The sequence below is a fragment of the Capronia epimyces genome (assembly GCF_000585565.1).
Source record: "Capronia epimyces CBS 606.96 chromosome Unknown aczIQ-supercont1.1, whole genome shotgun sequence".
Lineage (NCBI taxonomy): Eukaryota > Fungi > Ascomycota > Eurotiomycetes > Chaetothyriales > Herpotrichiellaceae > Capronia > Capronia epimyces.
The window spans coordinates 1,972,620-1,996,970 of NW_006912904.1; the positions used below are offsets into that span (position 1 = coordinate 1,972,620).

General features: G+C 53.4%; 11 protein-coding genes across 11 annotated transcripts; 4 read left to right on the top strand and 7 right to left on the bottom strand.

Annotated features, from left to right (window-relative positions):
• Window positions 1-546: 546 nt before the first annotated feature.
• On the top strand, window positions 547-2,070 carry A1O3_00735 (UDP-N-acetylglucosamine-dolichyl-phosphate N-acetylglucosaminephosphotransferase; the record flags this gene model as incomplete). Its single annotated transcript, XM_007730885.1, has 2 exons — window positions 547-779; window positions 846-2,070. 2 exons carry the CDS (start codon window positions 547-549, stop codon window positions 2,068-2,070), a joined length of 1,458 nt encoding a protein of 485 aa, XP_007729075.1.
• Window positions 2,071-2,511: 441 nt separating this feature from the next.
• Window positions 2,512-4,548, top strand: A1O3_00736 (uncharacterized protein; the record flags this gene model as incomplete). Its single annotated transcript, XM_007730886.1, has 1 exon — window positions 2,512-4,548. The coding sequence occupies one exon, from the start codon at window positions 2,512-2,514 to the stop codon at window positions 4,546-4,548; it is 2,037 nt and encodes a 678-aa protein (XP_007729076.1).
• A 1,089-nt stretch (window positions 4,549-5,637) lies between these two features.
• On the bottom strand, window positions 5,638-6,488 carry A1O3_00737 (diazepam-binding inhibitor (GABA receptor modulator, acyl-CoA-binding protein); the record flags this gene model as incomplete). The annotated part of the gene is made up of 3 exons (XM_007730887.1): window positions 5,638-5,790; window positions 5,907-5,981; window positions 6,408-6,488. The coding sequence occupies 3 exons, from the start codon at window positions 6,486-6,488 to the stop codon at window positions 5,638-5,640; spliced, it is 309 nt and encodes a 102-aa protein (XP_007729077.1).
• Window positions 6,489-7,543: 1,055 nt separating this feature from the next.
• A1O3_00738 (uncharacterized protein) lies at window positions 7,544-8,515 on the bottom strand (the record flags this gene model as incomplete). The annotated part of the gene is made up of 3 exons (XM_007730888.1): window positions 7,544-7,777; window positions 7,845-8,388; window positions 8,439-8,515. 3 exons carry the CDS (start codon window positions 8,513-8,515, stop codon window positions 7,544-7,546), a joined length of 855 nt encoding a protein of 284 aa, XP_007729078.1.
• Window positions 8,516-9,165: 650 nt separating this feature from the next.
• On the bottom strand, window positions 9,166-10,605 carry A1O3_00739 (acyl-CoA desaturase; the record flags this gene model as incomplete). The annotated part of the gene is made up of 1 exon (XM_007730889.1): window positions 9,166-10,605. One exon carries the CDS (start codon window positions 10,603-10,605, stop codon window positions 9,166-9,168), a length of 1,440 nt encoding a protein of 479 aa, XP_007729079.1.
• Window positions 10,606-12,121: 1,516 nt separating this feature from the next.
• On the bottom strand, window positions 12,122-12,631 carry A1O3_00740 (uncharacterized protein; the record flags this gene model as incomplete). The annotated part of the gene is made up of 1 exon (XM_007730890.1): window positions 12,122-12,631. The coding sequence occupies one exon, from the start codon at window positions 12,629-12,631 to the stop codon at window positions 12,122-12,124; it is 510 nt and encodes a 169-aa protein (XP_007729080.1).
• Window positions 12,632-13,127: 496 nt separating this feature from the next.
• A1O3_00741 (uncharacterized protein) lies at window positions 13,128-13,988 on the bottom strand (the record flags this gene model as incomplete). Its single annotated transcript, XM_007730891.1, has 1 exon — window positions 13,128-13,988. The coding sequence occupies one exon, from the start codon at window positions 13,986-13,988 to the stop codon at window positions 13,128-13,130; it is 861 nt and encodes a 286-aa protein (XP_007729081.1).
• A 1,820-nt stretch (window positions 13,989-15,808) lies between these two features.
• On the top strand, window positions 15,809-17,191 carry A1O3_00742 (uncharacterized protein; the record flags this gene model as incomplete). Its single annotated transcript, XM_007730892.1, has 1 exon — window positions 15,809-17,191. The coding sequence occupies one exon, from the start codon at window positions 15,809-15,811 to the stop codon at window positions 17,189-17,191; it is 1,383 nt and encodes a 460-aa protein (XP_007729082.1).
• An 831-nt stretch (window positions 17,192-18,022) lies between these two features.
• A1O3_00743 (uncharacterized protein) lies at window positions 18,023-19,210 on the bottom strand (the record flags this gene model as incomplete). Its single annotated transcript, XM_007730893.1, has 2 exons — window positions 18,023-19,109; window positions 19,182-19,210. 2 exons carry the CDS (start codon window positions 19,208-19,210, stop codon window positions 18,023-18,025), a joined length of 1,116 nt encoding a protein of 371 aa, XP_007729083.1.
• Window positions 19,211-19,794: 584 nt separating this feature from the next.
• Window positions 19,795-20,811, top strand: A1O3_00744 (uncharacterized protein; the record flags this gene model as incomplete). The annotated part of the gene is made up of 1 exon (XM_007730894.1): window positions 19,795-20,811. One exon carries the CDS (start codon window positions 19,795-19,797, stop codon window positions 20,809-20,811), a length of 1,017 nt encoding a protein of 338 aa, XP_007729084.1.
• A 733-nt stretch (window positions 20,812-21,544) lies between these two features.
• A1O3_00745 (uncharacterized protein) lies at window positions 21,545-24,278 on the bottom strand (the record flags this gene model as incomplete). The annotated part of the gene is made up of 8 exons (XM_007730895.1): window positions 21,545-22,155; window positions 22,223-22,251; window positions 22,308-22,462; window positions 22,528-22,785; window positions 22,837-23,118; window positions 23,173-23,691; window positions 23,743-24,014; window positions 24,074-24,278. The coding sequence occupies 8 exons, from the start codon at window positions 24,276-24,278 to the stop codon at window positions 21,545-21,547; spliced, it is 2,331 nt and encodes a 776-aa protein (XP_007729085.1).
• Window positions 24,279-24,351: the final 73 nt, after the last annotated feature.

Below are 24,351 nucleotides of genomic sequence, written 5' to 3' on the forward strand. Positions count from 1 at the left end.
GCCCATTCGAGGCATGGTACGGGATCCAGCACTCAACGATACTGCAGGCCGGGGCGAGGTTGATAGCAATCAATCTCAGTTGGATGAAGCAGCGAGAATGAGGTCGAGGGTCGAGATCGGAAGGCTCGTGCCCGCTGCTCCTGATTGGCCGGCGGCGAGAAGGCTGCGTCCGGCCGGAATAACATCGTTCCGACGGCCACTCCGCCCTATGCACGTGCAGTCCCAGTCACCAGGCTGCTCGCCTATACAGAAAATAGACCAAGAGGACAGGTTGTCGAGTACGCCGTATAGAGCAATACCTCCACCTTTGCTCTGCCACCCATCTCTGCTGGTGGCTGGACACTACTACCTGCGTGGACTCCGTACTGGAAGGTGGAAGGTGTCATTCTGTCAGTCTACTGTCAGCCAACCTGTCTTCGCTCTTCCCGCTTTGTTCTTTGTTTGAGGACGATTGGTCTTACCAAGACTGTCATGGCGTTGCGGTAGGACAAGTCTACATACAGCAATACCGTCTCAACCCATCTTCTTGCTGAGCGGGCAGGCATCATGTCTTCCAGCTTGTCGCATTCGGAGAAATGGTCACTGTTGCTCCTGACCGGCGCTTCTCTGGCCGTCATCGCAAACTCCTTCGATGGCGGCGGTGCCCCTCTGGTGGCATCTCTGGCCTTTTCAACCTTGGCCTTCTCCATGACCTATGCCTTTGTCCGATGGTCAGGCCCGTCGTTTGTCAAGGCTGGTCTGAAGGGCAGGGACATGAGCAAATTGATCCCGAAAGAAATGTGAGCTCCGAGCAGTCCGCCCTGTGGAAGAGCGAGAGCGTGTTTGCTGACAACGGTTGTTTCTAGCCCGGAGGCCCTGGGGGCTGTTGCAGCATCGGTTTACATCCTCGTCCTCATGGCCTTCATCCCCTTCGCCTTCTACAAGGACATCGTCGCCGCCACCTCGGGGGGCGGGAACCGGGACGTGGTCATCACCATCAGCGAGGTTGAGACAGGACGCTTTCTGCACCGCTTCCCGCACTCGAAACTGTCCTCGTATCAATCGGCCCTGAACACTCTCCAAACCACCACTATTCTTGGTATGGCCGATGATATCCTGGACCTCCGATGGAGGCACAAGTTCTTCATCCCGGCCATTGCCTCGCTGCCGCTGCTCATCGTCTACTATGTCGATTTCGGAGTGACGTCGGTGGTGGTGCCCAATTTCCTGGTCCAGTATATGCCGAACCAGACGCGACTTATCAACCTGTCCTTCCTCTACTACCTGTACCTGTCGGCGTTGTCGATCTTTGCGCCAAACTCGATCAACATCCTGGCCGGGGTCAACGGGATCGAGGTCGGCCAGGCGCTGGTCGTCGCTGTGCTGTTGATCCTCAATTCATCGCTCTACCTCGTGCCGTTTCCTGGAAATCCGGTCTTGAGCAATGGTTACGCAACACACCCGCACCCGGCCACCGACTCGCACCTCTTGACCCTGTACCTACTCCTGCCGTTCTTGGGCGTGTCCGCCGCGCTGTACATCCACAACCGATACCCGGCCCGAGTCTTTGTCGGCGACACGTATTGCTATGTGGCCGGCATGACCTTTGCAGTGGTTGCGATCATGGCACATTTCAGCAAGACACTCCTGCTGCTTCTCATTCCTCAGATCGTCAATTTCGTGTACAGCACCCCTCAGCTTTTCAAGATCATTCCATGTCCAAGACACCGACTCCCCAAGTTCAATGCGAGGACTGGCATGCTCGAGCCGAGCGTGACGCCCTGGCCGGATGACCGGCCCCCAAGCAAGCTCCTGACCACGGTTTTCTTCACTCTGGAGAAGCTGCACTTGCTGCAGGTGACGGTGAATCCCAAGACGAACCGCATCTCGAGCACGTCCAACCTGACCATCATTAACCTGTGGCTGGTGTGGCGAGGCCCGATGCGAGAAGACCAGCTGACAAGGGAGCTGTTGATCATGCAAAGCGTGTGTGGACTGTTCGGCTTGTTTGTGAGACACACCATGGCCTTGTTGATCTTCAGCGTGGACAACCGGGGCCAATATGGCCAAGGCCATGCGTCGCCAGTGTAAAGTGCGTCGCCGGGGTAAAGAAAGGGTGGGAGGACGTAGACGGCAAAATAGAACTCTATACCTGTACAGCCTCCGATGACATGGAACCATCCATGCTGGTCGTGGTCGTGGCCCTGGCCGTGGCTTTCGAACGTACTTTGCATCATACAATCGATTTCCCGAAGTGAAGTAACGCCGACGCCAGGGCCATGTTGATGATGAAGCGCAACAGAGGGTGAAGAAATTCCTAACCATCGAACTGCCAAATAAGACGACCTAGTAGTAGTACATCGCGGTGATGTGCATCGTGGTTCGATGCAGTGGCGGCAGCGTCCTTCCCAACCCGCCAGGAACAGGAACATCGCCGCTCTGTCACCTCATGAACATCTCAACACTACCACCACCACCACCACCACCACCACCACCACCGGCCTCGACACCGCCTTTCTCCAGCAGCATAGCATGACTTCGCCACCCTCGAAGCGTCTCAAGCTCGACGCCGACGCCGACCACAACCACGACCACGATGGCGCGTCGCCCATTGCCTTGAATGAGCGAGCTGTCACTACTGACACTGACCGGGCCTCGATTCGCACCAAACGCGCTGCCTTTCTGGATTCGATTTCACGGTCCATCTCGCCGCCTGCCGTGTCTCGGTCTGGCACAACCACTCCTCAAGCGGACCACCGAAACAAGGGCTCCTCCTCCTCCCGGCGCTGGCAGGAGACTCGAAGTCTTGGTGATGTGCCGGATCGCCGGACACCGCATGGTCGTGGGCACGATCAAGACCAACGACCTACTAGGGGCAAAGTGTCTGCGACCGTCGAGACCACATCCCCCACAAGCAACGTTTCCACTGCCTTGAGCTGGAGGCCGCTTCCGTCGCCGTTCAAACTCACTTCGATCCGCGATCTTCCTGCATCTCAGAACATCGACACCGTCTCCCTCCACGACATCCTAGGAAACCCGCTGATCAAGGAGGCGTGGATCTTCAACTACTGCTTCGACGTGGACTGGCTGATGGGCTACTTTGACGCCGACATCCGGGCGCAGGTCAAGGTCAAAGTGGTTCATGGATCGTGGAGGGCCGAAGACGCGAACAGAATTGGGATCGAAGATGCATGCCGGCGCTGGCCAAACGTCGAACCCATGACCGCGTACCTGCCCGACCCGTTCGGAACGCACCATAGCAAGATGTTCATCCTATTCACCCACGACGACTTGGCCCAGGTCGTCATCCATACTGCCAACATGCTGCAGAAGGACTGGACCAACATGACCCAGGCTGTCTGGCAGTCTCCCATGCTCCCCAAGATGGAAGTTTTGGGAAATCCGAGCACGACGGTCGGACGCATTGGGACTGGATCGCGCTTCAAGCTCGACCTCATGGCTTATCTATCTGCGTACGGCTCCAAGACCAAACATCTGAGAGACGAGCTTGTACAGTACGATTTCAGCCGTGTCCGAGGCGCCCTTATTGCGTCGGTACCGTCACGGATGAAGAATCTGTCTATTCAAATGGATGCCCAAGCCCTCTGGGACCAGAAACTCTGGGGTTATCCAAGTCTTTTCCGAGCCCTGGAAACCGTCTGTCCCGGCCAATGTCAATCGAAGACTAAGACTGCGACAGCCGACCAGAGCAACTTCGACAAATCTCACCCTCACCCTCATGTAGTCTGTCAAGTTTCGTCCATCGCCACCCTCCCCATGCCCTGGCTGAACCAGTTCTTCCCTGCCATCTGTGGTCAGAAGAGTAGACCGACCGCGCCGGCGCAGATCTATACCAACCTTTCAATCGTCTACCCTACCCCTAGCAACGTCGCCGCGTCACTTGACGGGTACGCGTCAGGTGGCTCGATCCACACCAAGGCGCAGAGCGCGGCACACTTGAAGCAGATCACTTCACTGCGCAGCGCACTGTGTCAATGGACCCGCGGACCGCGGGAGGAGAGCAGAGCAAGAAGAGACCTGGCGGCGCCGCATATCAAGACGTATGTCCGCTTCCGCAGCAAACCGACCATAGACGATCCGGTGCCCGATATCGATTGGGCCTTGATGACGAGCGCAAACCTGTCGACGCAAGCTTGGGGGGCATTGCGCGAAACAGAAAAGGGGAAGGGGAAGGGGAAGGGGAAGGAAAAGGCCAAAGAGGTGGTTGTACAGAGTTTTGAGATCGGTGTCCTGGTCTGGCCTGAGCTGTTTGGCGATGATGTTGCCAGCCCCAACACCACCAAGTTGGACGATGATGACTACTGCACCACGAGTATTCGTACTGTGCGGATGGTACCCGTGTTCGGTCAAGACACACCGTCACCGTCACTGTCACCTTCGCCCGCCGCGCATGATCCTTCTGTCGATACCAGTACCGTCGTCGGCCTTCGCTTGCCTTATGACCTGCCATTGACGCCGTACGCCGAGGTCAACATGCCCTGGTCGCCGCAGGGCACTTACGATGCGCCCGATCGACACGGAAGACGGTGGCCGAGAGATTTCTTCTGACCCTTAGGGACAAAAGTGTCCGTACATCTATCTATCAGTATCAGTATCAGATATTTGATATTAGATATTGTCATGTCGGTCGAGGCAGCCCAATGATGGACTGTACTCTTTTGGCTTAGATTTGGGATTTATCTCTCCAAGCGAACCTGAATGTGAACGTGAACGCGAACGCGGACTTACAGTACGCTATGATAAGACCCCGATCGGCTGGAATAGCGGCATACCTTAAGAGTTCTTCGTCCAAGGATGATATTGACATGACCGCGAGTCTTTCACTCAAGGAATCATACATGATGGTAATGGTAATGGTACTGGTCCATTATGAAAGAGAGAGGCTAAGGCCAATGCCAATGCCAGGCCGCCTCTCCTCTTCTCTTCTCTTCAAGTTGGACATGAGGACCGTTTGGTATGTATTCCCTTTCTTCTTTTTAGGCAACGACGCGAGTTTGGCGACGTAACGGGCCCATTTCAATTCAAGCAACAGAAGAGAAGGACGGCTAGGCTAGGCCGTGTGGCTCGCTTTGTGTCCCCTTGTCCCCTTGTCCTTGCATGATCCAGGTCAGTAGCTCCACCGTGTGACTCGCTCCTTGTCCTTGCATGATCTAGGTCAGTAGCTTCAACGTCATGCATTACCGCAGCGGGCTTCAACGCCTGGAGATCTAAGTAAGGGCTAGGGCTGGGTGATTGGAAAACAAGAGATGGGGACTCTAGTAAGGGCTAGGGTTGGGTGATTAGAAAACAAGAAGATGGGCACTGTATGAGAAAGTTTCAAGCTTATTGCTTTAAACCACTCAGCCAATTCTCTTTAAACAAACGAGACGATGAAGGACCGTGTATAAAGCAGGCGATAAACACGTAGAGAACACGAGACAGACACTGTATGCCACAAGGAAAAATGCGGCCAGAAGAGAGCAGAGCAAGTAGACTGTCGTTCACAGGCTTTGTAGTTCCTCATACCACGCCTCCCGTCCATTCTTGTGACCTTGCAGCACGTATCTCCATTTGCTGCATGTTTGTAGCTTGCAGTGCATGCCACACTCAGTCATGCTCCACAAGGCATCCTAGGTCGTATTGGCCGTGCAGTTCGACTCAGTTCGAGCCGACAGCCTCAGGCGCCTTTGACGGGTCGAAGCCATATTTCTCCTTCAGTTTTCCCACGAGCTCGACATATCGCTTCTCGGCGTCCGCGGCCGTGGTGCCTGCGTCGACTTCTTTCTGCCAGGCCTTGTGTTTGGCTTTGCCCTTTAATCCGATAGAGACACGTGCATGTTAGTTGGCTGAGCTCAGGGCATATGGGGGTGATGGTCGAGAGATGCAGGCAAGTCCGTATATGAGCGCGGGGACTCTGAACAACGTACCTTTAGGTCAAACATGCCTGGAGCAGTGGCTTTGGAAAAGTCCTCGCCGTTGGCGACTTTGAAGAGAGCGTAGAGCTGGAAGGGCAAACAAAAATAGAGTCAGCTACATCTTGATCGTTTGATATCATGCAATCCTGGCAGTGTTTTGGGCAGGTGGTCCTCCTAGCCGACGATGAAACGAGACCGTCACACGCCGAGCCTCGGCCGGGGCATGGGGAGTTGTGATGCAACCAGAACAGAAAGCTTGGTGACCAACGCAGTCAACGTAGGCGGGGGGGGAGAGAGAGACGGAGTGTGTCAGCTCTCTGTCGGCCTCAACGTCCAACTTGCCCCCGCCTAGCCGTGTCCTTATTGCTGTCATTTGGTCCCTTCTCTTGTTCCGGAAGCGACGTCACCCAGTATCATCCCTACCACTTCTGCATCCCAGAGCGCCATTTCCCAATCTCATCTGCGGAAAAAGAGATGCGGCCAAACAATATCTGAATCGAAATTCGTACTCACCTCCAACAATTCGTCATTGCTCGGCTTGGCTTTGAGCTGGCGGCTCTCCTCGGCGGCCTTTGTGAATGCGGCAGAAGGCATCTTGGATCTTGTGTTGGTAGTCAGGCGTCTCGCAAATATATTCTAGGGAACAGAGTGCCGGAAGCTGGTGTTTGGCAGAAAACTTTTCGGGACGAGAAGCGGATGACTGGAGGGATTTTTCTGACTAGGAAGAAGTTAGTTCTCAGAACAGGACTGTGTGGAATGCAAGCTGAATGGGAGCGAGCATGTGAGCTCAGGAACCCGAGCTCAACTTCTGACAGCAGAGGGAGGTGCTTAGAACTGGAGCGTGACTCTCTATTTCCGTCTCCTCGACGACAATGGAGACGGGGACAGGGAGAAGGGTTGAGTCTTCATTCTCAAGTACACTTACAGACTGGACTTGATGTGTGAAGATCTGATTTCACAAAGTTCCCTTGAATTGGCGGTATAGACGTGGGAAAGACTCGGCCAAGGCAAGTTTCGAGAGGGCAACAAACATGCAGTAGAGGCTCCAGCAAAAGACGTCAGAATTTGGCGGGGTACCACCAGAACTGGTGTTACTAGTGGTGCTGGCAAAGCATGACCACCGCAGTCTGGCGGTGACAGGCCGGTAAGGGCCGACACACTCCGTATACTGTAGCATCTGGCAGTGTCAAGTCTTGTCTCCTGCCAGTGTCTCTTGATTACTAGGGTTAGCTACAAGGCTCGGCACAAGGGTTCGTGAGGCTCTCCATTCAAGACTCTTCTAGACACCGATTCTGGCCCTTTAATTTCTGCCAGCTCTAGTGAATCAATGTGTGACTAGACAGGTTTAAAGGTTGCATAATCTGTCCAGTACGCCGTGATAGAACAATATCAGCTTATTGAGATTGAATTGATGTTGTCGTGCCGCCAACTTCAACTTCATGAAACCACTGCATATCATCCTAAATAAGAAGTAAAAGAATGGGCAAAGACCAATAAACATTCTCGCTGACGCTCAAGAGCACACATCGCTCTGTCAAAACCCAAACCCTGTCCTGACGCCGCCGCTTGCCAAAGCTGCAAGATGCAAGATGCAAGACCATTGCTCAATGCTAACCAAACCATGCTCCTTGTCACAACATGCCCAAACATCACCAGTCGACCGCCCAGCCGTTTTTCTCCAAAAACTCATTGCAGGCGTTCTTCAAAGCAACGTTGGGGATCAATTGATCGGGTCTTATAGGTAGTCTGGTCAACGGATCCAAGCCAGTCTGCTTGATGTGCTTGAGCAGACTGACACGTTCGAAAGAGACGCCAGTCGGCGTGACGACGGGGTCGTGCATGACTTCAAACGTGATAGGATCGATCAGCCAGTCCGGAACGACCTGGGGCGGATTGTCAATATCGACTGCCACAATAGGCCTGGTTGGGGATAATGGAACATGAACATACTCTCTCCATTGATTCCGGATTGCTAGGATCTTGGAATGCTTTGCGGACAATACTTCGCCTGCTCTCTGTCTCCTTCTCGAACTCCTCGATCTCTTCCCGTTTTCCGGTCTCGCCAATCTCCCCTTTGGCAAACCGTTCTTCCACACTCTGAACGTCGCGCTGTAGCTGTTGATTCAACAGATCTTCCACTAGGGCCAGGGTCTCGTTCAAGTCTCTCAGCCGCGCCGTCTCTTTCGCCTGCCATTGGGCTTGTTTCGCCTTCAGAATGAATTGGCCGATCAACTCGGCGCTGGAGTCTCTGGTCTCGATACAGATCGCGTAGGCCGTTTTGGCTTCTTCCAGCGCTTCACGGACGTGCCGTTGTGGCAGAAGTGCTTGGGCCAGATAATAATGCGATTTCATGGCCGCTTGTTTGTTCTTGGGTCCATACAATTCAATCGCTTTCCTGGCATCGGACTCGGCGCCTGGCCAGTCTTGCAGTTTCAGGCGGGTGAGGGCACGGTTGGCGAAGACCTTGGGGTCGGAGCGAGAGTGTTCGGCGATGCTGAGGCGTGATTAGTCAAGCTATCGGCTTCCTGTAGTCCACCAACCTACGCCTGAGTGTAGAGCGCCTCGGCTTCTTTGTATTCACCGGCCTTGAAATGCTCGTTCCCCTGTTCGCGGAAAGACATGGCGGTTGGGCGGTGGAGGGGTTGTTTATCACACAATCGTTGGTGGGTTGCAACGGACTATAACGGCCTAGGTGACATCAAAGGAGTGAATGGATGCGGGACACATGTAGATGATAATAATAGAGGGGACCATGAGTTTCGAGGAGGAAGTGAAGCCAATCCACATTGCAATGGACACACGTTGCGCGATCTCGGAGAGCGGATGGGTGATGGTGGGATTGGCGAGTCGGCCTTCAGAAGGTGATGGACTCCCTTGGATACTTTGTGAACTGACAAGGCTCAGTGCTTACATCCGATCCGAGGCTGGCGGAGATCCCTGTGGGCTTAGGACCAGGAGCGGAGTTGGAGACCATCGCCGCTATAATGCTACGATAAATCGACACAGCAATGAAATGTTCCCGTGATTGAGAAGAGTTGAGTTGGGTTGGGTTGGGTTGACATCATCGTCAATGTTCATACAGCAAACGCTTTCTGAGGCTGTCTTGCAATGATGGAATACTGATAATAAAAAAGACACTATCCACGGATCATGCTCCATCTGCATCTTTCAATCCCATTCCATTGTTGCACTCCAAACGCCAAACAACATCCATTCGCTAGCTAATAGGGGGGTTCGTTAGGTCTATTGAAACTCGTGCACATCAGCTGACTCAAGCAGCACCCGCTGTGGGTGTGTTTTGGAGCACCTTGGTGGGTTGGAGTCCTGCTCGAACGACCCGTTCCCCGTTGAGGTCACGAGTCTCACCCTTGGCTTCCATCTGAGAACGTTTCCAGATCTCAACCTCGCAACCGCCACGAATGACACCGACCCTCATCGTCGACAGCAAATTGTGGGCAGCATTGCTGTGCCCGTAAACGCCACCATTGAACATGGCAGTAGCATCCTTTCCAATACCAGACTGGATCATTGCCTTGCCACCTGGATGGTCCTTGATGAAGTCGGTGACATCGTGGACAATGCCGGCGATGGCGATCAGCCCACGACCATTCTTGGCTTGGTCGACATAGTCTTCCCATTCCATGACCGGCAGCTGGTCCAAAGGCACGCCCCAGTCGAGCTTGGCCCGCTTCTGGTCGATTTTCTTCTGCAACTGTTGGAGACGGCCTTTCTCGATTTCATTGCTGCGGAACTGCTTGAGATCGTAGGCGAGACCAAGTTGTTTCCAGATCCAGATCGACCATTTAGTGGGGTCATACTGGTGCCATTCAATGGCATTGCGATAGTCGGACGGGAACTCGTGGTGGAAGTTGTGGTAACCTTCACCAAGAGTAACAAGAGCAGTGATAACATGGTCCCGAGGGGAGTTGCGGTCATCGAATGGCTGCTCTCCGAGCCAGTGAGCCAAAGAGTTCACACAGAAAGTGGCTTGCTGAACGAAGAAGATGCGGAGGATTCCAGCGTAGACGAAACCACCCAACCAATCTCCCCACGCCACACCGGCAACGATTGTCGGCAGAATGAGGCCCATGAAGACGACTACCTTGAGGTAGTTCCGGTGTTGCCAGACGACTACTGGATCTTCGTTCAGGTCCGAGATATCGGTTCGGCCAATCCTCTTTGGGTTTTGCTTCATGACCATCCACCCAATGTGGGAATACATGAGTCCTTTCCGGACAGAGTATGGATCTTTGTCGGTATCGGTGTATCGGTGGTGGGCGCGGTGGTCGCGGGCCCACCATCTGATCGAACCCTCAACAGCGCCACCGCCAACGGCAGCGAGGAAGATTCGCAGAGGAAGAGTAGCCGAGTACGAGGTGTGTGCCCATAGTCTGTGATAGCCAGCGGTGATTCCCAATCCAGTGGCGAAGTAGTAAGCCACGGCCCAAAGGGCAGTCTTGAGATGTAGAGGAACCCAGAAGGCTCCGATGCAGCCATAGAGAGGAATGAGGATGATCAGAGTGACATTGAGCCAGTTGACGTGCTTGTACCAGTTTGACCTGGTGATGGGAGTCTCGGTGATGTGCACTTTCTTGGGGTCGTACTTCGGGTTCCGGTTGGGCTCGGTGGTTTTGGCCATGGGCGACGGCTGAGAGGAGAGGTACTCTGGCTTGACGGCCAAGTCACCGGCGGTGGGTTGGTGCGAAGGCATGTTGGACAGTTGGCAGTGATCAACCAATGCCAGAGAGAATGGAGGTGAAGCGAGGGTGAAGACTTGAAGAAAAGCTCGACGGGAGTGATCAAAATATATGAAGGGGCTAAGCTTGGTCTGTGTCTGAGATATGTTGAGTCGCCTGGTGCAGGGTGTGGGGATGGCGAGACGGCAGGAACCAGACGGGGCAAAGGACGGGTCCTGCTGCTGTTTGTTCCGAGGCCAGACCACAGGAGGGTGAAGATGTGTGGTGAGGGTTGACCAAACAGGGTGATCCGTTTGGACGAGAGCTACTTCATTCCACCAGACCTCAGGTGCCTTTTTTCGCAAGGGAAGCCTGCATGCTGTGTCGGGAGGGAGAAAGGCTGAGGATGAATTTTGTTGGGGAAACACACGTCACTAGCAGCTCCAAGCGCAGGGGCTCAGAGCTGTCGTCTAGCCGCAGATACACGCCCTGATTGGTGGAGAGCTGCTGTGCCTTGCGCTAGAAGCTGCCTAGAAGCCAGGCCCTGAATTTCGCCGCAAAACCCTGTGTCAGATAGCTCTATAAGCACTACGGAGTACAGCAGTACCGAGTACGACGAATTGGACAAGACTATGGTAGAGGTGCATAATATCGCTTCAAGAAGCGTCCGCAGTGAAAAGCTTCCCATAGGACCAGCTATTCTAACATTGTATCATGGTGTGGAAAAAGTGATGGGGCGGCCAGGGCCTCGGGGGTCATTTATCCGTGGCAAAATCGAGTAACCTGACAGGACAGGCCACCGGCCAAAAAACCTGTTGGGCACCGGAAGATGTCCCGTGGTCAGCCCGTCGTATCTCGTACTCCGTACTTTGCTCGTATTGCCACCTAAAAGAATCCGGTACTCCGTACCCCGGACCTAAGGTAAGGTAGGTATTATTCATTCATTCATTGTCTTCGGTTGGGCATTGCTGATCCCAGCATACATTGGCTTCAAGCAAAGGAACAGATATGATGTCCCTATCTCGACCCCGTCATACCTATAGGTGCCTATGATATGTTTCTGTATTGCCGCTGTGCAGCTACCTAGGTACGCATGTGACTTCATGGCGGACTTTATTGGGACCAGTCAAATGTTGAGATACCGCACGAGGAAACATCCACGCATGATCCCGCTTTGCGACATCACAAGGAAGTCAAGTCCAACATCTGCCCTGGCTCTTCGAATCTTTTGCATTCTGACATGTGGCGGCATTATGGGGTCTTGCCAGCGGTAGTTCTTGTTCCAGCGCGGCATCTGTTATGACTGGCAGCGTTGGATTGGCTGCCTACTTCGCACTATGGTGCCCTTTCTGGCATCCATGCATGATGGCTCTATACATCAGCACATGGAACATGTGCCAAAGGCCCCCGATTTCTGTTGAGCTTTGATATGTGTTGGGGATAATGGTCGGTTCAACGGCAGGACTCGTTCTTCATTCCAACATGCCTCCCTGGTCGTCAACTGAATCGTGTGCGCCAGGAGCATTCCGCAGCACGGTGGCCTTTTGATCTTCACCAAGGCGCTGCTCGTGGACCCATATCAATCCCAAACGACCCATCCCCCCTGACGTCTTGGGTGTCCTCGACTCGCTCTCTCATTGCCTCTCCTGCATCCCCTCCCTCTTTCTCCCACCTCTTATGCAGTCGTCCAGCTACAAACTTCCCAACGCCCCACACTGATGCTGCGATGATACTAGCTCCGAACGTAGGAGGAGCTGCCAGCCAGGCAACGCCGGAGACCGCTCCGCCGATAGCAGTGGCTCCTATCGCAGCCACAAGTGACCCAACCGCCACGTACTTGGCCCATCGCACCAGTCGCCAGATGATGAATTGACTAACGTACCTCAAGGTACGCAACAACGCTCTAGTGCGGAGCCGTGCAGGCTTCTCAGCGCCAGGGGAGGTTGGCGATATGAGGTATTTGAGGTTGCGTCTTGCCTTTGCGAGAGCTGAGTTGGACTGTTGTTGTACAGCGATATCGCCATCACCTTCGATGTGAGAGGCCCCTCTTGAAGGTGCCATATTCGACATTGGGATGCTGGGTAATAAGGGCATTCGATCTGTTGGAGAACAGACTGAGAGTGAGTTCAACTTCGCTAGAATGGGCAGGTACCTAACTCAAGAGACGTCACTGCCAAGAGATCAGGCTTTAGGAGGCACCGGGTAATGGATCCGGGGTATTAGTGTGGTGTTCAAGTCTCACCCTATCAGGACCCTAGAGAGACCAGCCACCACAGCCACGAGGCTGCTTATATAACCAACGTAATCTGTGGTCATCTTTCCTGCACTGCAGTCGCATTGTTCCATACTTAGTAGCTCAGAACATGATGTCAAACGAATGATACTTCAATTTTGTCAATCCGCACTGTCGCAGTTACTCTTAAAGTTGAACTAAGTGACAGCGGGTAGACTCATGGGAGGCCGGGTGAGGTGCTTGGGGCCGATTCGTTTTGCGGTAGGTTGCCGCGTGTTGGCTGGCACGTAATTCTGACAGCTCGGAGTCTCTCAAGTTCTCAGATCATTTTCTCAGCGAGAGCCCGTCTCCTAGCCTGAACAGTCTCTCCTTCTCCTCATCAGAGAGCGACGTCCAAGTCCAATCCGAGGGCAATTGCTTTTCGAACCCTCTTCTCTCCCATTCTTCGAACGCGGCAACATCGATTTTGTGGAAGGGGATGTCCAGGTCTTTAGACACTCGATCCTTCCACATGGCTACGTCGCGCGCAGGGACGTCTTTGGGAACTGTGCCACTTAGAAAGAAAATCTCCGCCATCTTGGTTTGCTCTTGCTGCGCTCTCTCAACGTATATCTCCATGCTTCGCATCATACTGCGCTTGTTGTAGACTTTTGGTTTCATCCACTCCGCTACCTTATGGTAGTCGAGCTGGAACCATGCGCGATCATAAGTTGGAGAGCCGCGGGGACCTTTCTTATAGCAAACATATAGATCGTGGAACGTATGATTGGGATCTCTGAGCGCTTCTTTCTTAAATCGATCATCATTTGGGCCAGAATTCCCACGTTTCTTTGCTGGTGGCGGCAGCGGCTTTGGATTCCTCATTCGTTCAGGGTCGATCTCAGGCCGGAATGCATTTGGCGGAGAACCACGCGGAGGAACCTTTCTCCCAGGCGTTGGTCGCCGATCACGAATGCTAGGCTTGGTAACTTTGCTGGTTGGTGTGCTAGGCAGCTGGCTGGATGTCCGTCCCGGGTCTTTTTCTACCGATTGTCTTGCGAGCTTCCCATCTCTTGCGTTCTTGTGTTTCGATTTCATCAAGGTCATTCCTGTAGTCGCAGATTCAGAATCAACGGCTGGAGGGTGGTTCTCCTTGTCGTCATCCATGTGAGAAGCTCGACGCTTTCGAGAAACTGTTTTAGGCATTTTTTCTGTCGGAGCCGAGACATGTTTACCGTCACGTAATTGAACCATTTCACGCGATTGTTTTGGTTTCGAAGGTAATGGTTGAATGATACAGTAAAAGTCTTATAAATCTGGCGGCCAGAAGTATACAGATGGGGACAGCACTAATCATACAGAAGAGGTGGGATATCCAGGAGCAGTGCGCCAGGGTAAAATCGGTCCTGAACAATAATCACTTCTGGGAGACGCGATCTTGACTCCCTGACGCGTCGACGTGATACGAAGGCACTATCTAATTACTGCTGCTACTACCTAGGTAATTACCACAGCTACAACTTACGATAGGTCAGGTACTACCTGCGGGCACCGGGCACCTCTTGGTATCTCGGATTCGGAATGCAGAGATATTTTGGTGACATGAAAGACTCATCTGCTATTGACACATTGAGGCCATAGATAGAGAGAAAGTGTCAAGCAGACAAATCCTCTGGAGCAGTATTTGATGTTGTTTTAAGATCTGTCATGGAGTAATGCGCGCAGTCAGAAAGCAGAGTGTAATTATACCTGGTACGAGTAGGGTTGCATGAAGACGTCATGACTTGCACGCCTAATACTTTCGGGGCCTCTAGGCACCAAGCTGATGGTTATAGGCATTTTGAGTTTGCCATTGTTTGGGTATTAGGGGGACCCTTTACCCCGGGGATTAGGGGCTACGGGGCCCATACTTACAGTACCTACCTTAAACACTGCTCCCGCCTCCAGTCTCCAGGTACCTCTGTCCCTAGTAGTATTAGGAGCAGTACCTCCTTCTATCTCTCTCCAATCTCCAAATTCTCCCCCGTCCTCCCCTACCGCTTGCTGACCTCAAGATATTTGTGAGATGGCAGCTGTGGCAGGTTCCAGGTACTCCCTTCCTCCGGCATCCTTTCTGTCCGCTGCCGGCGAGTGATCCTAAACATCAACCATCGAAGAATAAATCCCGCAATCCTAGCGATTAGAAGTACGCACGGCCCATATCACACAGCCCCCCGCGCCACGGACAATGTGAGTTGCTCAATCAGGCGGCGCTTAGGAGCTTTCGGATATCGCTGGTCAGCAGACAGGCCTGACACTGGACACCGGACACCTACCGGACACTACTGGACAGCCCAACCGCACATCCTCCCCACACATTTCACACCCACTCCTTGAACGCACATCGACTGGCTCGCCAAAACCAAGTTCCCTGGTCTGCTCATCCCGTTGTTCCGAGCGTCTGCAAGGTCTGTGACAACTTCGAATTCGAAACGGCTGCGGTCTCAGTTCAGTCCGACACAGCCCAACAAGCTCAAGCGGTTTCCAAATCATGCCTTACTACTCCTACCGCTCCTTTTCCTCAGCATCGGCTGTCTGGTAGACCAGGACTTCTTTCTCGCAATGACCTACTAACCCTTTTGCGAAACCCGGATGTCAGCAGCACCGCCCGACTCAAATCCCTCGACTCCGCCTTGCCGCCCAGCCTTGACAAAGTGACAAGCGTCTAGGAGAACATCATCAAGTATATATCCTTCCGGCCAGTGTCGCAATAACCTCATATCGAAGCCTATCCAACCGATCGGGTCCGCTTCGTCGATCCAGGCCGGAGTCCTCGAGGAACGTGGGGAAGGAGGTGAATTCTCAAAGCAAGAGCCAGGTTGACATACCCATCCAGCGAAATGCGCACTTCCCATGCCTGCGGGCAATGGTGGACTGTCTCCCTGGCATGGCTATTGCTGGTGTCATTGGGTTCACATGCGCAGACGATCGCTCCATCCAATTCTACTGAAGATCTCGCTGCTATTTCGACCTCCCCCAGATTCATCATGAACGGCTCCGAGTTCTCAGACATACCTGTTGTGCGGCTGGCACCTCTGGGCCCTTACGCTCGAGAATCCCATGACGACTTTGTCAAGACCTATTTCCAAGGCCTCCTGGTTAATGTTGACGCAAGCAATGCTAATGACATCGCCAATGTCCGTCAATTCTCGTACCTTTCGTGCGACCCAGAGAAATACACCGGCAATCTGGATGCAAGCGCCGTTTTTAAAATCGTTGTGAATTCGGCTCGTGCAAGCATTGTCATCCTCTACAGCGAAACCAGTACCCATTGCACGGCTACGGGGCTGAGCAATCTCCCGACCATTGAGTATATTCTTACCACTACCGACACAATGATTGCATCAAGCCTGGCTTCCTTAAATCTTAATGAGAACAGCCCTGGAGTTGCCACCATCCTCCCGGACCTAAACGCTTTTACGAACTCTTCCAATGGCTCGCCCAGCGACAGCCCTTCTCTGGGCCAGTCTCCCACTACTGCTGTGGCAATGATCATACTGTATTCCATCACCGGAATCATCACCGCTCTGTTCGTTGTCATCATCGTCACCGGCGCTATTCGAGCGCATAGGCACCCGGAACGATATGGTCCTCGGAATATCGTCGGACGTGGTCGGCAGAGCAGAGCAAGAGGTGTCGCTAGAGCAATGCTTGAAACACTACCAATTGTGAAGTTCGGCGACCCCGTAGATGCTCGAAAGCAACCAGCGGAAGGTGCAGACATCGAGATGAACTCCGGCAATACCGAAGAGGCAACGACGAATGAACAGTCTTCGCCTGAAAAGTCGACCAGCAGAAATAACTCCACTGCTGCAGATGCACTTTCGGCTGCTCGCACAACGGCTGTCATTGCTACCAGTAACGCCGATGGCACCGACGCAGATGGGCATCTCGGCTGCTCTATATGTACCGAAGACTTCAAGAAAGGAGAAGAAGTTCGCGTGTTACCTTGCAATCACAAGTTCCACCCTGATTGCGTGGATCCATGGCTATTGAATGTTAGCGGCACGTGTCCGTTATGTAGAATCGAATTGAAACCCCAGGCCCAAGGTGCCGAAGGCGAAGGAGTCGATCGTCGCCGATCCAGCGCCACTCTCCGGGCTGGCGAAGATGGCTTACAGCCCCCGCTTTCTGATGCTGGACCGTCTGATAGTGTTGCTGCCCGTCAGGGACGCAGGGACACCACCCTTCACCTTCGTCACCTAGCACATGGCTCAAGAGAGGACCGCATTGCAGCTCTCCAACGACTCAGGCAGGAGACGCTCCGAGCCAGGGCACACCGTCCGACAGACGACGAAAGATCCGGGCTCACCCGCAGGTTCAGAGAGCGATTCAGGATACGCACGGAAAGAAGAGGCGACCGTGAGTGATTAGTGTCCTAGCAGGCTCACTTATCATGCTATTCCACCAAGATGAGGTGTTGGGCGATTTTCGTGGAGGTGGCACTACCCCCGCTGTGGTGGTACCAGTTTACGAGTGGTAGGACGGCCAGAACTGTGGTGACACGGTGACTGCCACTCTGGCATAGAACGGCGTGTGCAAGGGAAATAGCCAAAAGCTAGGTTTGGTACAGGTATGAAGGTTTACGATACATGATAAGGGAGGCAAATGACGGACAGGAGTTTGGGCAAGCGGTTTTGTGACGGTGGTCTGCCTCCTTGGGCCGTCAATCTTTAGTGATGATAGGGATATGATTTTTGGGCTTGTCCAAGAGCGAATTTGGGATTGCATGAATCTGTGAAGAGGTACGATATGAAGCCTGGCTGGCAATGATATATTGTAACGTGTATAGAATTGGAGTATGTGCTCAGATCGGTCATCGGGGCACCAGTGCTACAGTAGACTGTCAAGCTGGGACGGACGGGGTTCTGAACGTGCATTGCAGAGAAGCAGCTCTGTGGCTATCCTCGGTGATCTTGTTCATTTCGTAGGAAACGAGCACGCTTTGTTCCAGCAGTCATCTGAGATGTAATGTAGCTTTTACTCTTGTTTACGACTACAGCTTGAACGGTATCTCGTCGCCGGTGCGATGTAGGCTCTTGCCCACACCGGCACCCGCGGAGACATTTTTTGCGAAGGTGATCCATGATCCTATTACCTTTGCCTGCCTGATCTGATTTTGCAGGAGCCTGATGTTCAGTCGTGCTCTTGCATCAGACATGGGAGCTACGGTAAAAACACATCATTCCCGTCCTCGCTGCTCATCCTCTGCCGGTGTCGACGCCGCTACTCGTCCCGCGTGTTACTTCCTCAGTGATATCTCTGGCTGCTGACCACCCTTGGGAGACTCTCTGCGCCAAGTCGTCTTTAGCTTTCTCTGTCCGATCTTCTCCACCACTACCATTTCCTCCAAACCACCCAGCCACCCCGGTCGGGATCCAGTTACCACTGGTCGTCCTCCGACCTTCAGCAGCGGACTTGGGTGGGCTGGAACTAGCACTTGAGGAGCTAGTGGTATGTGCTGCGTCCTCATAGTCGACATTTTCGAAGGATTGCTCACTCTTAGACTTTGCCTTCAAGCCACCCGACCCCGCACTTGAGGACTGCTGCCCGGCCGCAGATCCATAAGCTAGATCAATGGTTTGCTGCTCTTTGTCCAGAGCCTTGAGCAGACTCGCCAGTCGCTCACGTTGACTGGAGATGTAGCGTGATTTTTCAGCCGAGCTGCTACCTGGTATATCGTGGAAGAGAGATGGCGGAACGGTCGCTGCCTCGGATGCCGCGGAACGGGATGTCGATGCCGCAAAAGTAGAACTCGCCAAGTGGGAGACTATGCTATAAACCCCAGCAGAGGTTGTGCCGGGCTGAGTCGGTGTATTGGTACGTGCTCCAGGCATGGTAAAGCGAGAGAGAAGGTCTTGGGCATAACTTGCATAGCCGACCTGCTGGGCCTCTTGAGACTGTGGACTCTTTTGACCCAATACCTTCTCCCTGAGGAACTCTATCACGACATTCACATAGCCCAGCCCCAGCTGTTGTAGTCTCTCGTGTGCTTCGCCGATGAACTGATCAATTCGAGTCTCATGATGGACGATGTATGGTTCGAGGTAATCGAGGTACAATATCTTCGCCCCTTGCGTTTGCGGGAGTACCAGATAGAGCAGAAAGATCAAGCGGATCCAGGAGTAGAACGGGAGCCAGCCGATGATGAACAGAGTCCATGACTCAAAAAGCAGTGTGAGGGAGAGGATGGTAAAGTAGATCAGCCATGGGTGCGTCTGAGCAGGGTCGTTGGTGCGCAGTGCTTTGTAGGAGAGGTAAGCTGGAAGGAGGATTGTAGTCCCGGAGCTGGTAGTGAGCGTGGTTAGTATTGGTCACATTGGATTTTGGCGGCCAACTCAGGATCGACATATCACTCACGCAATGAGATCTGCTATGATGCCGAACATGTTGGAGGGTCAGGAGCTGTTGAAGTCAAGACAGAGAAGAAGCAAGAATGGAGAGAGCGGGACCTGTGCAACAGCGGGGTTAAATGTATATGGGAATCTCAGGCAGCACAGTCACCACACAGGAAGTACACGGTGTCCTGTCTCTGTGCGTCCAGGGGTGTTGATAGATGAACAAGGATAGAGGATGGGTAGAGCGGTGTGCCAGTGACTGGGTGCTCTTAGAGGTGCAATTGATGCCTGCGCTGCGGGCAGTCGGATGAAGACCGGGGAAGTGCAGCCTTACGTACTAGGCGTCGGCATTCGGTAATCGATGGCGGCACTAATGGGCTCTAGCGCGGATCATGAGCACCGATAGTACGTACTCCATACGTAAATAGCATATCAGACACGGAGGCTAAGGGAGGGGTTCTTATCGATAGTCCGCAATCAGCGTCGGCACCTCAAAGCTGACCTGTGACCGATGTGCAATACTTGCCAAGCATTCCACGATCCCCTCCTCGACCGGACTCACACCAGGTTTCCAGGGTTGGAGATACGTCCCTGATGGCTCATGCACACGTCGAAGTCCATTGGTATTCTCCAGGATGTGCATCGCCCTTATATCCACCGCACACCCTTCTTACTCACTGATCCTGATTGACAACCGGGATGAATATGTCAATCGGCCAACGGACCCTGCGAAATGGTGGCCCGAATCTCATTCTCAAGTCTTCGGCGGCCGAGATCTGCAGCGCGAGGTCCGGGGTACTTGGTTGGGAGTGACAAAGACCGGCAAGATCGCAGTTCTGACCAATTACCGCGAAGACACGATCCCACCGCCCACGGCTACTAGCCGCGGTGCAATCATCAAGCATTTCCTTACTGAGGACGTCGGTTCCGTTGAAGGCTTTGTCGAGAAGGTCGTCGAGACGGGCATTAGTCAGGACGCCGGAGGGTTCAGTCTCGTCTGCGGGAACATTGGCGAGAAGCTGGCGGTCATCTCGAACCGTGCGAAGAGCCAGAGTCAGGTCCCATGGATTGCCGGTGACACGGTGCAAACGGTCGGACTGAGCAATGCAGCCTTTTCCGACCGCACCTGGAAGAAAGTCCTATTAGGTGAAGAGCTCATGCTCAACACCATTCGATATTCTGTCGAAAACAGTGAGACCGAAGACCAGCTGATCCAGAGGTTCCTGGCTCTGTTGAGCCACGATACTCTCCCAAGGGAAGGCAAGGCCGACGAAGACGGACTAGAAGTGTACATTAAGGATCTGCGCGACACGATATACGTTCCCCCGCTCGGACGGAAGGACATGACTGGTCTCATAGACGATGAGCTGCGCTCTGCTCGGCTGAACGAGAAAGTCGAGGTTGTGGAGGAGGTTGATGTTGTCGGCAGCAGCACGTCCGCCGGCCGACCAACCCCTACAAACAACCCCCAAGTCAAGGCCCCGGGGCTGGGAGTCAGTGGAATCTATGGGACTCAGAAGCAGACTATCGTCTTGGCCGACAAGGCCGGGAACGTTCGATTCTTCGAGAGAACCCTGTTTGACGAGAACTCCAATCCCATACCTCTGGGAAAGGGCGATATTGACGTTACATTCAAGATCGAGAAGTCCTGAAGTCGTGCGGACTTCCAATGGCCAACGTTAACACACCATAGAGTAACAGGGCATGGCATGGTATAGAGTAGCATAGCATAGCACAGCACGACATAGTACAGCATAGTATAGCACAGCATAGCATAGCATAGCGTGGTGCGGCATTACTGGACGTCAATGGAATCGAATATTAAATCCGCCGCTTCTTGCCCTGGCTTCAAGATTTCCCTTTCTTTTGATGCGGTGCGGTGCGGGCAAAAACCATTCGTCTAGACTCCGTCTTTGTCCTATCTGCTTTAGCCATTAATTCGGCCTGGTAAGCCGGAAAATGCGTCAAGATTATAGATTATGCCATTACTCAGCTACCAGTAAATGCTTGTCTGACCCGATTAATCATACGGTGTGGTGGGCACAAGGTCTGTCCACGGGCTAGCAGCACTCAGCACTCAGCACTCAGCACTCAGCATATCAGATCATATCATGTGTCCGAGACAAGAGTGCAAGCTGAATGAGTGGCTGGCTTTCACTTTGGCCAAGATGCAGATGCCGCACCAAACATGACTTTTGAGAAAGTATTTCACCCGAGACCATGCTTTTGGTTTCCTTCCAACCCTTATCGGATCGATCAATAATAGACGGCCCTGTCTGCAGTGGCGTGATGTGCCCGGAATAAGATGTGAGAAGCACAATTGGCGACTTCCCGGCTCCAATGCCTTTAGTCCTCGTCACTCTCCCTGACCTAGCCTAGCCAGCCCTACCACAGCTCGCAGACGGGTTCTTTGGGTTTGCAGTGGAAGCTCTCCTTGAACTCGCGAGAGTTGGCCATGGTGCCCAAAATCCGCGCCCACTTGGGTGCATGCGGGTCCGTGAAGATGCGCTGGATGGCCGTTTCTTTCCTGGTTTTCCCACACCACCAGTTGGAGTAGGACACAAAGAACAGCTGCTCCTGAGTGAAGAAATCGAGTCCTGGAAGATCCTGGTTGGGCGATTTCGCCGCCCTCTTCTTCCACGCGGCAAACGACGCAGAGAGGCCGCCGGCGTCGGCGATGTTCTCGCCCAAGGTGAGTCGGCCGTTGACGTGCAAGGGCTTGTTGTCAGCACCATCCACTGTGAAGTTGGAGTACTGCTGCACGAAGCATTCGGCGCGCTCTTTGAAATTGGCCACCGTCTTTTCCGTCCACCAGTCTGTGAAGTTCCCGTTCTGGTCGTAGTGGCGACCGGTCGAATCAAAGGCATGAGACAGCTCGTGGCCCGATACAGAGCCAAAGGCTCCATAGCTGACATATTCCGGCACGTTCACGTCAAAGACGGGGAATTGCATGATTCCGGCCGGGAAGACAATTTCATTGCCTGGAGGGTTGTAGTCTACATGTCGAGTCAATAAGGGTTAGCCAATGAAAGGAACAGGAACACGGGGCTAGGACAAGCATACAGGCATTCACGGTTGGCACAGTCATATCCCTGCAGTTCGATGTTAGCCTGGAGCTGGCATCTGCTCGGATGGACAGCAAACACACCACTGATCTCTATCCACTGGTTTACCAAGAGCAGACCATTCACGGGCAACTTCCAATTGTGTCATTGATACCGCATTTTCGAAGAACGCCGATGAGTTGATATTGACCCGCTCGTAGTATCTGTAAAGTGAATCTGGGTCCAGGATGTTCGGGCTCTGTGGATCCGCCCCGTTAGTCCTCGACCATGCGACAAACAGAGACCGGTCACCATTCAACATACCTTGTCCGGGTAGCCAATCTTCTGGACGATGTTGTGGACTTTCCTGATTGCCAGGTCGATGACTTCTTGTTCCATCCACTCTGTGGCCTTGAGTTTCTCGATGAACTGGTCCTTGATATCTGAGACGATTCGGTCACCGAACTCTTTTGCTTTGGCAGAGAAAGCTGTCTCGACGAAGAAGCGGCTTAAAAGCCAGCCTAGCCCGTCATCAACGTGCCCAACACAGGTCCTCCATCGCTCTGGCTTCGAGTCAGGGTCCTATACAGAGAGTCAGTCCGATATTCGCAGAGGGTTGGCCGCAAGTAATACCTTGCCCTGCAGTTCGTTGGAAAATCGTCGGTAGGGAGTGATTGCATCAGCCTCCACGTAGCTTGCGTACGCCTGAATTGCTTTCCAGAGGAAGTAGGCACGGAGAGTGTCCTCAGATGTCTCATCCAGTAAGTTGGCTAGATCCTTCAGGTACTCTGGAGCCATGACGATGACCCGGTCAAGGTCGTAGTCCGACGGGACTAAGCTCTTGAGAATCTTAGATAGATGTAGTTGCGGGGTAAGACGTTCTGCCTCTGCGAGAGACGTAGGATTATAGTATTTCTGGATGCATGGGTCAATACAATTCGTCTGAAAAAGATTCTCGCAACGACTTACTGTCACATCATCCCGGTCTTCAGCATCTGGCGATGCCGCGGCCAGCTTCTTCTCAAACTCGACAAGCGCATGAGCATCGGCGGTCTCATGGATGGAACTCAGGTTGAGGGCAGAGATGACCTGCGAAACTACCGTCTCGTATCTTTCCACGATCTTCTCATCTAGGTAGAGTTCCTTGGCGGGCAGGCCAATCCGGTAGGGAGCGGACACCGAGACAACGACTGTATCCGGGTCCTTATCATCAGCCCCTGTTCCGGACGACACCAATGCAGAGACTCCAAGCTTCGCTAGATAGAGAACAGTTTCTGAGAGGTCCTCGTTGTCAGCGGAATGGGGATGGCGGGCAACTGAAAATCGACTCGATATCTCATCGAGAATCTCTACTAATGGCGCGACGCCAATTTCCCGGATGGTGTCTTCATCCAAACAAGCGTCATAAGCAGCCTTGAGCTTGTCAAAGTTGTCCTTGTCGACTGAACCAGAGGCGGGGTCAAGCTGGGCCGGGGAGAAGTACGAATGCTACACAGCGAGTCAGTATCCTTGCCGTTGTCGTAGCACGGCATTTCATACCGTTGAGCTATCCGGGTATGGAGCCTCCAGGATATGGCGCAGCAGCAGTTCAGACGATTCGGCCATGATCGTCCCAGTGAAGGCATCGCCCTGATCCGGTCGGAGGTCATGGCGGTCTCTCCACCCTCCACAGACCAATTCTTCAAAGTCGGTGCAGGGATCGATTTGTTGATAGTCCGGCGACAGATTGTACAGAAACTCCGAAGAGGCATGGATACACGCTGGTGTGAGACAGACGTCCGATTTGCTGTGGTGTGGCGTCTTGTGGTGACCTGTTGGAGGTTAGTGCGACTGAGAATCAAATGAGTGGCAAGGCAAAGCTTCAACAAACCTTTAAGGCAGCCGAGCAATGAGAACGATCGCAGACTACCAGGCCGAACATGGGCCAGTCCCACGAGTAGGAGGAGCAGACCTCCCACAAGGATGGCCACCAGCCTCACACCAGGCGATTGATGGCGATCTTTGGGACTGGGAGCATTGCTCTCTTCGTCGCCCAAGAGTAAGGCCTTCTCAGGCAGCCTGTCTCGTGGTTCCATTGGGGTCTGGGAATCGTCCAGATTCCACGATGGCAAGATCCCTTGTTGGAGATATGGATGACGAGGTTGGGAT